At 45.9% G+C, this 14,872-nt stretch overlaps 1 protein-coding gene across 1 annotated transcript in view; it reads right to left on the reverse strand.

Annotated features, from left to right (window-relative positions):
- Nucleotides 1-403: 403 nt before the first annotated feature.
- The window catches only part of FAN1 (FANCD2 and FANCI associated nuclease 1), a 34,482-nt gene continuing 20,013 nt past the window's right edge, over nucleotides 404-14,872 (reverse strand). The window contains exons 9-14 of the mRNA XM_025390866.1: nucleotides 13,553-13,717; nucleotides 12,914-13,064; nucleotides 10,208-10,311; nucleotides 9,160-9,354; nucleotides 8,403-8,531; nucleotides 404-647 (exon numbers count right to left, since the gene is read on the reverse strand). Of these exons, the coding sequence (XP_025246651.1) occupies nucleotides 510-647; nucleotides 8,403-8,531; nucleotides 9,160-9,354; nucleotides 10,208-10,311; nucleotides 12,914-13,064; nucleotides 13,553-13,717 (882 nt within the window). The 3' untranslated portion in view covers nucleotides 404-509. The remainder of the gene's footprint in view (nucleotides 648-8,402; nucleotides 8,532-9,159; nucleotides 9,355-10,207; nucleotides 10,312-12,913; nucleotides 13,065-13,552; nucleotides 13,718-14,872) is intronic.

A 14,872-nucleotide genomic window follows, 5' to 3' on the forward strand; every position in this document is an offset into this window, starting at 1 on the left:
GTTTTTCTCTTTTAAAAAAGTTCACTACCGGCTGGGGGCAGTGGCTCATGCCTGTAATCCCAGAACTTTGGTAAGCCAAAGCGGGTGGATCAGTTGAGGTCAGAAGTTCCAGACTAACCTGGGCAACATGGTGAAACCCCATCTCTACTAAAAATACACAAATTAGCCGGGTGTGGTGGCGCACACCTGCAGTCCCAGCTACTGGGGAGCCTGAGGCAGGAGAATCGCTTGAACCTAGCAGGTGGAGGTTGCAGTGAGCCAAGATCACACCACTGCACTCCAGCCTGGATGACAGCGAGACTCCGTCTCGAAAAAAAAAAAAGCTTATTACCCACTGTGTGGAATCAATGACTGTATTCAAGCAAACACTGTTTTGTGATACACAGACACTATACAATGACAAGTCAAACTGTCAGGTTTATAATGGACAATAAAATTAAAACATGATGCTTTATACTCTTGAAAATCTTACATTCGTGTATGACCAAATATCCCCAATTCCATAGCCTTTAGCTAAGGCTTTGGCTCTTAGCTCCAACTGCAACCACGTGGCAGACTTCTACTTCAGCCCCCAGCTTCTGCAGTTCCGCCAGCCAGATCATCTGCTTATGTGAAAGACGGTCATTGGGGCCTTTAACTTCCACCAGCTGGAAGGGAAATTTTTAAAAGTTACTAGTGTCTTACTGAATGAAAAGCCATTCAAGTAAGTTGTAGTTGTCAGTGACAACTACTTAAATGGCTCTTCTGCTCTCCCACTGTATTTGTAAGTATAACACAAATATACGGATGGTCCTTCACTTAAAATGGTTCACCTTAGGATTTTTTGACTTTAAAATGGTGCAAAAGTGATACACATTCAATAGAAACCATACTCTGAGTGTTGGTCTTTTCCCAGTATGATACTTCATGCCGGGCAGCAGCAGTGAGCCACAGCTCCCGGTCAGCCACATGATCATGAGGGTAACCAGTACTCTACGGCGTGCGGTGAGCTAGATGATTCTGCCCGACTGTAGGCTGATGCACGCATTCTGAGCACATTCAAGGTAGGCTAAGCTAAGCTATGAGGTTTGCTGGGATAAATATGTTAAATGCATTTTCAACTTACATTATTTTCAGTTGATGTGTAGGATTTATCAGGGCATAACTCCATCATAAGTTGAGGAGCGTCTGTAGCTAAGAAATTTATTCAGAAATTTTTCTATTCTGTAGAAACTAGACAGCTCTTCACAGAGGATGAGTAAACCGATTCTTAGTATAGCAAATGAAAAATTGTTTTAAAGCATGCACTGGATTTTACTTCCCTGCTTAAAACCCTCCAATTACTGTTCTATTTTCAATTAAATCTAACCTTCTTGCCATGACCAGTCTCTTCCCTACCCCAAGGCCATCACTTCCACTTGCTACTTGCTCTTCCCGTTGCCTGGGACATTTCTCCCTGTTCTTGACATGCCTGACTTCTTATCTTTCAATGCTCAGCTTAAACTCATCTGGACAGGTCACAGCTCTGAGTATATCCTCCCTAGCACTTCTTTCGTGGCATTCATAAGATAAAAATGTGTACTACATGTCATCTTCAAGAAGGCAGGAATTGTGTGTTTTGTTCACTACACATCACTAGACTTGAAGACAGCAATAAAAACTATTCTAGGTAAAGTATAGAAAAAAATTGTTTAAATATAGCATTCAGCAGCCTAACAGACGTTTAATTAAGAGTCCTCAAAGGAATGAGGAAAAAAAAAAATAAAGAAAAAATGGCCAAAAATTGTCCAAATTTGATGAAAACTATAAACCCAAAGATTCAAGAAAATCAGTGAATTCCAGGCACACAAATATAACACTTCCCTAGGAAATACCATGACTGTATAATCAGGGGATATAGTCAAAGCAGCCAGAATTTTTAAAGCCAGAGGGGAAAAAAAAAATTCTTCGATTGGAAACCATGCTAGTTAGAAGACAGTAGACTAATATTTTTAAAGTATTGAAAAATAACGCTCAACGTAGAATTCGTTGCCCAAAGAAAACATCTTTCAAAAACAAAGGTGAAATAAAGGCTAAGACATACAAAACCTAAATACAGTCATCCCTCAGTATCCACGGGGGGCTGGTTCAAGGACCCCATCTGTTACCAAAATCCATGGATGCTCCAGTCCCTGATACAATATGGCATAGCATTTGCATATTCTATGCACATCTTCTCATATACTTTAAATAATCTCTACTTATACCTAATATAATGTAAATGCTATGAAAATAGTTGTTATGCTCTATTTTTATTTGTTTATTGTAGTTACTTTTTATTGTTTTTTCTTTTTTCCAAATATTTTCAGTCCATGGTTTGTTGCATCTACAGAAGCAGAAACCATGGATACAGAGGGCTAACTACTGTAATTCATTACTAGCAGAACTTCCAGACATGGAAATTTTTTTTTTTTTTTTTTTTTTTTGAGACAAGGTCTCACCCTGTTGCCCAGGCTGGCATACAGTGGTATGATCTCAGCTCACTGCAGCCTTGACCTCCCAGGCTCAAGCAGTTCTCTCACCTCAGCCTCCCAAGTAGCTGGGACTACAATTGCATACCACCACACCCAGCTAATTTGTTCACCATTTTGTAGAGATGAGGTCTCACTGTGTTGCCCAAGCTAGTCTCCAACTCCTGAGCCCAAGCAATCCGCCCACCTCAGCCTCCCAAAGTGCTGGGATTACGGGCATGAAAGGAAATTCTTCAAGCAGGAGAATGAGACCACACAGAAATCTGGATCTATACAGAAGAATAACAAGCACTGGAAATGCTATCTACATGAGTAAATACAGACTCTTATTAATCAACTGTAGAAAGCAAAAATAATATAGAACATATAACACATAGAAGTAAAATACATGAAAACACCACAAAGGCTGAGAGGGAAGATATAAATATATATGATTGAAAGGTTCGGCCGGGCGCGGTGGCTCAAGCCTGTAATCCCAGCACTTTGGGAGGCCGAGACGGGCGGATCACGAGGTCAGGCGATCGAGACCATCCTGGCTAACACGATGAAACCCCGTCTCTACTAAAAGATACAAAAAACTAGCCGGGCGTGGTGGCGGGCGCCTGTAGTCCCAGCTACTCGGGAGGTTGAGGCAGGAGAATGGCGTGAACCCGGGAGGCGGAGCTTGCAGTGAGCCGAGATCGGGCCACTGCACTCCAGGCCTGGGCGACAGAGCGAGACTCCGTCTCAAAAAAAAAAAAAAAAAAAAAAAAAAAGAAAGGTTCTTTTTACTCTACATTAAAGTGTGTATCACTTGAAGGTGGATAAGTTTAAGATATATAATATACATACTAATGCAACCACTTAAACACAACGAACCGTTACAGCTAACAAGCCAACAAAGCTATAAAATGCAATCTTTAAAAATAAGGCAGGGCCAGGCACTGCGGCTCATGCCTGCAATCCCAACACTTAAGAGACCACGGCAGGTGGACTGCTTGAGCCCAGGGGTTTGAGATCAGCCTGGGCAACATGGTGGAACCTCATCTCTAAAAAATACAAAAACTACAAAAATTAGCCAGGCACGGTGGCGTGCGCCTGTGATCCCAGCTACTCAGGAAAAAGACAAGGAACAAAAGAGTTCTGAGACAAAGAGAAAATAAGTATCAGGATTTAAAGCTAAGGATATCAATAATCAAATGTAAATGTTCCAAACACCCCATTAAAAGACAGAGGTTAAGTTGGATTCAAAAGTAAGACCCAACTATATGATGCCTACAAGAAATCCACATTAAAACTAAGATAAAATGGGTCAAAAGTGAAAGAATGGAAAAATGTATCATGTTAACATTAAACAAAAGAAGGCTGAAGTGGCTACATGTTAACAATATCAGACAAAGTTGATTTCAGAGCAAAGATTACCAGGAGTAAAGGGGGGGTCACTGCATAATGATGAGGGTAGACTCATGAAGAGGACATGACCCTCCTAAAAGTTTACGCATCTTATAATAGACCTTCAAAATACATGAAGCAAATATTGATAGAAACGCAAGAAGAAATACACAAATCGGGCACGGTATACTGGTATACTCTCAGCATTCTGGGAGGCCAACGTGGAGCCCAGGAGTTCTGAGACCAGCCTGGGCAACATGATGGCACCCCATCTCTACAAAAAAAAAAAAAATAGCTGGGCATGATGGTGGATGCCTATAGTTCCGGCTACTCAAGAGGCTGAGGCAGAAGAACTGCTTGAGCCTGGGAGATCAAGGCTGCAGTGATCCAGGATTGCACTGCTAGAGACTCCCATCTAGGTGACAGTGAGACTCTGTCTCAAAAGAAATACACGAATCCACAATTATAATCAGAGATGTCAATATTCTTCTCTCAATAATTTATAGAACAAGTAAATAAGAAATCAGTAAGGACACAGACAACTTAAACAACACTACCAACCAACTTGACCTAACTGACATTTAAAAATACTGCCCACAACAAATGCTGAACACACATTCTTTTCAAATACAAACAGAATATTCACCAGGGAAAACCATATTCCGGACCAGAAAACAAGTCTCAACAAATTTAATGGGATTCAAATCATACAAAATATGTCCTCTGACTACAACGGAGTTAAATCACAAATCAATAGCAGAAAGGTATCTGAAAATCTCTCAGGTGTTTGGAAATGTAAATGACTCACTTCTAAATAAGCCAAGGATCAAAAAAGAGTCAAAAGGGAAATCAGAAAGTATTGTGAACTGAATGAAAATGAAAACTACTACTAAATTTGTGAGGTTCAGATAAAGCAGCACTGAGAAGGAAATTGGGAGCACTAGCTAACTCTATTAGAAAAGAAGGTCTCAAAGCAATCACCATAGCTTCCACCTTAAGAAACTAGGAAATAAAAAAAAACAGGAAATCAAAAGCTGATTCTTTGAGAAAATCAATAAAATTGATAAACCTCCTGCCAGATTCATCTGGGAGAAACGACAGAAATTACCAATATCAGGAATAAGAGCATGACAGAGAGAAAGATTCTACAGATATTAAAATGCAATACACGACTAGGTGCGGTGGCTCACACCTGTAATCCCAGCACTTTGGAAAGCCAAGGCGGGCAGATCACCTGAAGCCAGGAGTTCAAGACCAGCCTGGCCAACATGGCAAAACCTCATCTCTACTAAAAATCCAAAAATAAAAATTAAAACAATTATCCAGGCATGGTGGTGCACAGCTGTAATCCCAGCTACTAGGGAGGCTGAGGCACGAGAATCACTTGAACCCAGGAGGCGGAAGTTGCAGTGAGCTAACTCGCACTATTGCACTCCAGCCTGGATGACAGAGCAAGACTCTGTCTCAAAAAAAAAAAAAAAAAAAAAAAAGAAAAGAAACAAATGTAAACAACTTTAAGACAATACTTAAATGAAATGGACAAACTCCTTGAAAGACACAAACTATCAAAGCGCAATCAAGAAGAAACAGATAATATGAACGGCCTTATGTTGTTTAAAAAGAAATTTAATTTACAGTTTCAAATTTTCCTCCCCCCAAAATCTCCAGACCCATACTGCTTCACTGGGGAATTCTATCAAACGTTTAGGGAATTATACTAATTCTACACCAACTGTTCCATCCCATTCTGATGCCGGTATGACTCTGAAACCAAAACCCAACGGAGAGATTATAAGAAAAGAAAATTACAGCTCAATATCCTTCATGAACATACAAGCAAAAATTCTTAATTATTTTGCAAAATCAAAATCATCTCCCAACATTATATAAAAGGGATAATACATCATGACCAAGTGGGGTGTACTGGAGAAATGCGGGGTAGGTTTAAGATTCAAAAACCAATGTAAATCACATGATTAATAAGCGTACTCAAGAGATAAATATGAGATAATAATGTCAATAGATTTTTTTAAGAAGTATTTGACAGAATCCCATCAATGCCTGATAAAAACTCTCAGAAAACTTGGATGTAAAGGGAAGTTCCTTAATACAATAAAAGATATCTGCGAAACATCTGCATCTAACATGATACTCAATAATGGAAGACTAAGTACCTTCCCCCAAGATTGGGAACCAGGCACGGACGTCCAGTCTCACCATTGACAGCCTATGCTTTCCTGGAGGTTCTAGCCAGTGCAATCGGGCCAGAAAAAGAAAAGAAAGGAACTAAGACTGGACAGGAAAAAGTAAAAATATCTTTACTAGCAGACAATCTGATTGTCAATGTAGAAAATCCAAGGAAATATACCCAAAAAAGCTCCAAGAACTACTAAGTACGCGTACCAAGTTTGCAGAATATAAGATCAATATACAGAATCAACTGTATTTCTACACAGAGCAGCAAACAACTGGAAATTGAAACTTTTAAAAACGATACTGTTTAAATAGCATAAAAAACATGAAGTACTTAGGGAACAGTCTGACAAGAGATATGCAAGACCTCTACATTGAAAACTAAAAACACTGCCAAAAGAATAAGGAAAATCTAAGTAAATGGCGATATATACCATGTTCACTGATCAAAATAGTACTGTTAAGATACCAATTCTTCTCAGATGGTCTACGGATTCAAAGGAATTCCAATTAAAATCTCAGCTGGCTGCTTTTTTTTTTTTTTTTTTTTGAGATGGAGCCTTGCTCTGTCACCCAGGCTGGAGTGCAGTGGCACAATCTCAGCTCACTGCAACCTCTGCCTCCTGGGTTCAAGCAATTCTCCTTCCTCAGCCTCCCGAGTAGCTGGGACTACAGGCGCCCGCCACCACGCCTGGCTCATTTTTTGTCTTTTTAGTAGAGATGGGGTTTCACCAGGTTAGCCAGGATGGTCTCCATCTCCTGACCTCGTGATCTGCCCGCCTCGGCCTCCCAAAGTGCTGGGATGACAGGCGTGAGTCACCGCGCCCAGCTGGCTTTTTTTTTTTTTCCTTGGAAATTTAAAATTTGATTTTATACTCTTTGGGAGGCCAAGACGGGCGGATCACGAGGTCAGGAGATCGAGACCATCCTGGCTAACACGGTGAAACCCTGTCTCTACTAAAAATACAAAAAATTAGCCGGGTGTGGTGGCGGGCGCCTGTAGTCCCAGCTATACGGGAGGCTGAGGCAGGAGAATGGCGTGAACCCAGGAGGCGGAGCTTGCAGTGAGCCGAGTTCGCGCTGCTGCACTCCAGCCTGGGTGACAAAGCGAGACTCCGTCTCAAAAAAAAAAAAAAAAAAAAAAAAATTTGATTTTATAATTCAAATAAAAACGCAAGAGAGCCAAAACAACTCTGAAAAACAAGTCATTAGAGGACTTAAACTACCTGACTCCGAGATTTATCGAAAGCTACAATAATCAAGAAATACAGACAAACAGATCAGTGGAACTGAAGAGTGTCCAGAAACAGACGCACATATATATGGGTTAGATTTTTGACGATATAGAGGCAATTCAGTGGGAGCAGCATGGTCTTCTGGACACATGGAGCGGGAACAAGTGGACATCCCGCGCCACAAATGGAGCCCAGTCCATGCCCCACACTGTATACAAACGGTGCCTCAAATGATCATACAACTAAATGTGAAACCTAAAACTATAACGCTTCTGGAAGAAAACAAAGGAGAAACTCTTCGTGACCTTGGATTAGGCAAGTATTTCTGACATCTGACACCAAAAGCATGATCCACTAGAGAACAAATAAGTTGGATTTTGTCAAACTTTAAAATCTCTGCTCTTCAAAAGACACTATTAAGAAAATGAAAAGATAAGCCATAGACTGGGATGAAATATAACTGATAAAGGACTTGTATCCAGAATATGTAATTTTTTCATCTCAAAACTCAATAATGAGAAATCACCAGTGAGGGGCAGCAGGGCTGGGCTAGTGGACAGCATTCCAGGAAGTGTTCATTAAAAAAATGTTTCTGGGTACATATTTATGGGGTACATGAGATGTTTTGATACAGGCATGCAATGTGAACTAAGCACGTCAAGGGGAATGGGGCATCTATCCCCTCAACCATTTATCCTTTGAGTTACAAACAATCCATTATATTCTTTAAGTCATTTTAAAATGCACAATTATTGGTAAGCTTCTCAAATAGCTCCTGGTGTCCACACCCTGTGTGACCCCCTCCCTCTGAGTGTCAGCTGGACTAGAGACTCGTTCCTAACCACAGAATACAGCAGGAGTGAGGGAACCTCACTTCCACATCAAGTCATAAGAGATGGAGCTCTATCTTGCTCACACCCTGGGGCTCCTCTCACCCGCCTGCTCTGATGAAGCCAGTCGCAGGGGAGAGGCCCACAGGAACCCAGGCCCTCGGCCCAAAAGTTCTCAAGGAATTCAGTCTTGCCGACAGCCACTCAAGAAATGCCTCTTTGTGGCCTCTGATTCATTTGCGAATACGGTTACCAACAGGACCTTCCATTCTGGCTCCACTGACCTTAAAGCGATGGCTCTGGGAGTTCCACACCACCAGGTCGGGAAGGCCCCCTCGGCAGTGCCGGAAGTCAGCAGCCAGGCGCCTGCACACACCACTGAGCACAGGGCCCCCCAGGCAGGAGACAAGATCCTGAACACAAAACAGGGACAGTTAGCCACTTCCCTTGTGACAGAGAATGGAAATAGGCTACAGGGATCACGAGACGGAGAAAAGCTCAGTGTGTATGTAATTCAGTGCACATGGACCCCAGGCCCACCGAGCACTGTTCTGCTGCTTGTACTGGAGCCGCAGAGCCATGGCTGGAATCCCACTGGCAAGTGGTGGGAGACTGGTCCTCCTGTGGTCAGTTTCCAGGCTTCTGCCAGTGTGGCCATGCTGGGGAGCGCTGAGGAAAAGGGATGTGGAGGATGCACTCAGGAACATGACAGCACGGCCTCACAGAGCGCAGCAGTTGAAGGAACACGGGAGGTAGCCTCCCTGCCTCAGCCACAGGGCAGGCCAAAGCAAGCTGTCAACTCAGGGGTGGCAAAGGTATAGCTGGGGCTTTTCTAACACCCTCGTATGTTTCCATCACTAACAGTGGCATCGGGGCCGCGGGGATAGGATATTCTCATATATATATATATATGTATATATGCACACACATGCACATATTTACATATACACACGTGTGTGTGTTTTGATAAAGTTGCTGAAAAGACAGCACTGGGGTGGCGTTACTTTCTGAGCAAATCCTGCCATGCAGGTGAACCATTACCTGAGCTTGCTGAAGAGACGTGAAGCGATCCCAGCTGACAAGGGAAGCTACTCTGCCCTCCTGCTCCTGCCACGTGGCTGCCACCCAGGCCTGCAGGCTCTCCGCGGGGGCATCATGAATCAGCTGCAGCCTGGCCTCGAGGGCCGGGCGTCTGCTTGCGAAGAAGCTGTCTGTGCACAAGTCCAGGGGGAACGCCTGTGTCACAGGGAAAGCAAGCTGTCACACTGTGCCTGCAGAGAGCTGTGGTCACCAGAGGACTCGTCAGTGCCTACGAAACTTGGAAACCGGCCAACCAACTGATACATTCTCTCTCTCAAAAGACAAGTCAGGCCGGGCGCGGTGGCTCAAGCCTGTAATCCCAGCACTTTGGGAGGCCGAGACGGGTGGATCACGAGGTCAGGAGATCGAGACCATCCTGGCTAACATGGTGAAACCCCGTCTCTACTAAGAAATACAAAAAAAAACTAGCCGGGCGAGGTGGCGGGCGCCTGTAGTCCCAGCTACTCGGGAGGCTGAGGCCGGAGAATGGCATGAACCCGGGAGGCGGAGCTTGCAGTGAGCTGAGATCCGGCCACTGCACTCTAGCCTGGGCTACAGAGCGAGACTCCGTCTCAAAAAAAAAAAAAAAAAGGACAAGTCAAAGTTAATTGATATAAAACAATTTACTAAACTTGTTTTTTAGAACAATAATTTGCAAAAACAGCTATTCGCTGAGCTGGGTGGACCTCTGAGCAGGCAGATGTGCCCATGTCTGTGAGATCCTTGCAACAGTGCCTGCGACACAGCAGGTGCTTGGGAGGGCTGACGCTGACGCTACTTTATACCAAAGGTCTAAATGTAAGGTGGAAGCTAAAGTTTAAAACTTCATATATGTACATCTTAAATTCTATTAATCAGATTTTAAAAATAAGTTATCACCTTGACCTGTGGATGGCCCAAAGGACCGTAACAGAGATGGTTTCTGCTGGCTGTGGACACACGGTGTCCAGGGGCGTGAGCCACGGATGTGTGCAGAAGGACCTCCTCGTGGGGCAGGGGCACTGAGTACCTGACAGGCGTTTCTGAAGACATCCGGAATCCCATCCATGAAGATGATGTCCCACAGGAGGAGGCCACACAGGGTGCTGAAGGTGGACCCTTCACCATGAATCCCTAAGGTCACACACACGAAAAAAAAAAATGTTTTATCTGTCTCTTCCAAAACACCACCATAACCTACTGCACACTCAATTTCAAGAAAATAATAGAAATATTTCAGATTCAGAAGCAAATCCTGTTTTTATGCCATTCCCAGCTCATTTTATACAGTATATATACAGAGCCTTAAAGGCAAAAATCTTAATAATCATAGAAAAATTCAAATGAACATTTCAAAGTCACAAAGCAGTGGTTCTCAAACTTTAGTGAATAATCTAAGAAACATGTTTAAAAGAAAAATAAGCAGATACCCTCCTCAGGCTCCGAGGGCTGGGACTTAGCAGGGCTGGGATGGCACGGAAACCCCATGCAGACCCTGGCGCAGGAGGTCCCTGGCCACCCCTGAAGAAATGCTTCCCTGAGGGGACCTCCCAGGAGGCCGGCAGCAGCCACCTCCATTCTTGGCCTCAGCAGGTGCTGCTGTGATGCACCTCGTCCCCGGGCACTACACTGCCCTAGCCCAGTGCTTCCAATAGTCAAGGCTTTTAGAGACCTCTGGCCTTAAAGACCACCCACTTCAGTCCCCCTCATCGTGTCACATAAATGTTTTACTGACTGGGAGATGACTTGAGAGATAGAAGTCAGGTGCTGAGGTCACAGAGTCAGAGACAAGATCTGGTGTGGGATGAAGGGCTCAGCCTTGGCACAGCACACGGACCCGTGTCCCTGAGCAAGCCCCAGCTCATCCAGCTGCCCTCCAAGCCCATGCTTCTCTGCACATCAGCACACCGGACAAGGGAGGAGGCCGCATGGATGCCTCTCCCCACAGGACCACTGGCCAGAGGAGGTGCTGACCACCAGAGCCTCATCCTGACATGCCAGTACTGGCAGCGAAGCTCCTCTGGCTGGTCCCACCTTGACATGTACAGGCCCCAACCCATCTGCACCAGACCACAGTGAGCGGGGTGGGGGCGCTGTGAGAGCAGAGAGCAGGCAGCCACAGCCTATCATGCCTGCCGGGGTCACCTCTGTCCTGCACTTCTGAGGCTGTGCTGCTCTGTCCTGTCTTCCTCAGTTCTAGCTCCTAATCCCTGCAGCCCGTCTCAGGGATTCAAAAGGACAGCGGTTCACTCAGGGCTCCTGGCTGTTGCCAAGTCTCCCAGGAGGACTTTTCTTCCTAGAACACTTCATGCTCTTTCCCAGCCAGGAGTGGAGCTGGGACCTGATTTCCAGTCAGCCTTCCGTCCTGCTGAATACACTGATGATCAGGCAGGAATAGAGAGGCCAGATCATTTCTGAACTCCTTTTTGTTTGTTTTGTTTTGTTTTGAGACAGGGTCCCACTCTGTCACCCAGGCTGGAGTGGAGTGGCAGTCTGGGCTCACTGCAGCCTTGACCTCCAGAGGTCAAGAGATCCTCCCACCTCCATCTTCAGAGTTCAAGTGATCCTCCTGCCTCAACCTCTCAAAGTGCTGGGATTACAAGTGTAAGCTACCGTGCCTGGTTCGTTCCTTAACTCCTAAGTGGTCCCTGCTGTGCGTTTGTGTTATAAGTGAAATCATTTTTGATGCAGTCCTTCTGAGTAATTCAGAAATCACCTCCCAGAAGAGGTTGAGATCGCTCTGACACAAAATTCCCTGTGGCATAAAGCCTGGCAGCCAGAGTTCAGCTCAGTTTCACTGCATTGATTTTAATCAGGGAAAAATAGTTTCTACTCTGGGAAAGGAATCGTGTGTTTTTCAGGCTCATGGCTCAACTGCAAGCATTTCAGCGCTCCCACGTCCCAGCCTGCTTCATCCTCCAGCAAGTGTCCAGTTTCCATGTCTCTTGGGGCCTTGAACGGGCATTCTATTCTTCTATTTCTAACCGTTTCAGGCCTACTGTATCTCTCTCTCTTCACTGGCATTTGCAAGTCTTCCCCAATAGCATCACCCTTCCCTGTAAGTGATAAAGATAGTATGTAGATGAATCTCAACACTCATCAGAAAGAACCTGGGCTTTGTAAACTCCTATCTTGTAGTTGTCTTTCTATAGTACTTGTTAATCTTCTGAACACTCAGGGAATACCGAAATCATGTCCTGATTTTCACACATTTGAAAATATCAGTGTTTTTAACACTGGTAACCCTACAGCCCGGGCACAGGGAGAGTCCTGCCAGACGCAAAGGGCGGAAGGCTCAGTGGCTGTTCCCAAAAGCTACTAGCATGGGCCGCAGGGCCCCTGAGAGGGTATCTGGGGCCAGCTTCTAAAATCCCAGGGGAAGGGGCAGGAGACAACAGAAGGAAGACTGAATGGAACTGGGTGGGCCGTGGGGTTGAGCACACTGCCCCCACCCCGCCCCCGACTTCTGTACAAAAGCTTGTGCAGTATCTTCCATAACAAGAAGTTTTTATAAAAGAAAAAAAGATCAGAGCCAGGCCCTATGGGACAACTACCCCTGACCTACTCCCTATCATTGATAAGGGGAAGAATGGGAAGAAGACATCCCCAGCCCACAGCATCTTCCACTGTGAACAGAGGACGGAGAGAGGACAGCAGCCCACCGCTGACAGCCCATCCAGTGCTGCTGCTCATCCACCCAGGGCCGGATGCCACGAGAGGAAGCCTGCTCAGTTACCCTGGTCAAAGCCACTGCGTCTGTAATGAGCCAGTGCCAGCTCCTCCACGGAGCACAGGACCGTGGTGGGGTCAGTGGCCTCCCCGGCCTCCATCACAAACACAGACTTGCCCATTCCACGCTGCGGGCACAGCCTGCCCGTGATGGTCACCTGAAACGGCAGCAGAAGAACATCTGTCAGCCTCAGGTCAGCAAAAGTCCCTGAAAACCTGCCTCTAGCATCCCAAGGACTGACCTCCCTAACCACAAAACCAGTCACTAGCAGAGCACACAGCGTGGGGCTCACACACGCACACCTGCGGGGATGCGAGAGCTCGCTGGCCGGCCCTGGGAGAGCCTCAACCACCAGAGCTGCTCTACAGGCCCCCAATGAGTAAATGAAACTGGCAGATGCTGAGAGGCCCCGTTCAGGAGATCTGTCACTCAACCCAGGGTGTGACACCAAGCAGCCAAGTCTCCTCAGGGAGGAGGGCGACGGGGAGACTGGGAGCAGTGGCCACGCAGCCGTCCAGAACGAGTTTTAGATGATTCCGAGTCTAACAGAAAACACACACTCAAAACAGCTCTTAGGTTGCTTGTGCCCCAGAAAAACCAGGCACACACGCCCAAGTCCAAAGCACCCAAAGGCTCTTTCCTCACGTGTTTCACATCTTGCACAGCCATTTCTGGGAGCTGCTGGAAGAGGCGCCTGAACTTTTTACAGCTCGGAGACTCCCGCAGGCGCACGGCTCGCTGATAGAGTGAAAGGCGGTGTCCCGTTCTGACTTCCGGATCCGCCAGCCCCTCTGTGATGCACTTGATAGTCTGGCAGAGAACATGGTCACACATCAGGCTCCTAGAAAACCCCACGGCAGCTTCCACCCGTTTAGTTTGACAGAAAAGCCCACTGTTTATTATTGAATTTTGCTGATTAGCAAATAAGCAAACAGCACCTCTAGAGATTTAGGCTGTTTCCTTAGATCTTATTTTGACGCTTTCAATGCATCCGGCAACCAGAGCCTTCACAGTCAATGTGCTGGAGCGTGACTGGGCTGTAATCCAGGTGGACTGCGGATCCCAGCAGCCGCCCCTCACAAAGGGTGCGAACTTCAGGGATGCCTGACTTTACAGGAAAACTTGGCTCAGTGGTTCTCAGGACATCACCTAGGCAGCTTTGCAGGAAAACATGTGTCCCACCCCGGATCCACACAATGAGAACCTCCAGAGCAGGAGCCCAGCCGTGGGGGGCGGCACATCAAAGCTCCAGGTGAATCTCATATGCAGTCAGGCACCATGGAGCTGCTTCGGATTCCTTATTTACAGGGACAGGAGCCAAAGGTTTGGAGGAGTTACAAGTATTTCCCAAGGCGATTCAGAGTTGGACAAATCAACAAACAAATACAGAAAGCCACAAGGAGATACCACTTCACACTTACTAGGATGGCTATAATCAGAAACATGGAAAGTAAGTGCTGGCAAAGAGGTAGAGAAACCAGAACCCTCACACATTGCTGGTGGGAATGTGAAACCGGTGTAAACACTGTGAAAAACAGTTCCGCCACTCCTCAAAAAGCTCAACACAGAATCGCCACAGGACCCAGCAATTCCACGCTCAGGTATTCCCAAAGGAACTGAAAGCAGGGTCTGAAAGAGGCTCCTGCAGCACGCTTAAAAATGGCTGAAAAGGTGGAAGGAACCCAGCGTCCATCGACCGATGAGTGGCTCGGAAAATGTGGTATCAGATGCTACAGTGGAAGTGTGTTCGGCCTGGAAAAGGAACGGAGGCCTGACACGTGCCACGATGCGGGTGAAGCTCAGAAACATGATGCTGAGCAAAATACGCCAGACGCAAAACCACAAATATCGTAGGATTCCACTTCAATGAAATGAATGAAATGAACGGCACAGTCACAGACACAAAAAGTAGATGAGAGGTCACCAGGGCTGGGGGAAGGGAAAGCGGGGCGTAGTTGCCTAATG

This window comes from Theropithecus gelada, chromosome 7a, assembly GCF_003255815.1.
Source record: "Theropithecus gelada isolate Dixy chromosome 7a, Tgel_1.0, whole genome shotgun sequence".
Lineage (NCBI taxonomy): Eukaryota > Metazoa > Chordata > Mammalia > Primates > Cercopithecidae > Theropithecus > Theropithecus gelada.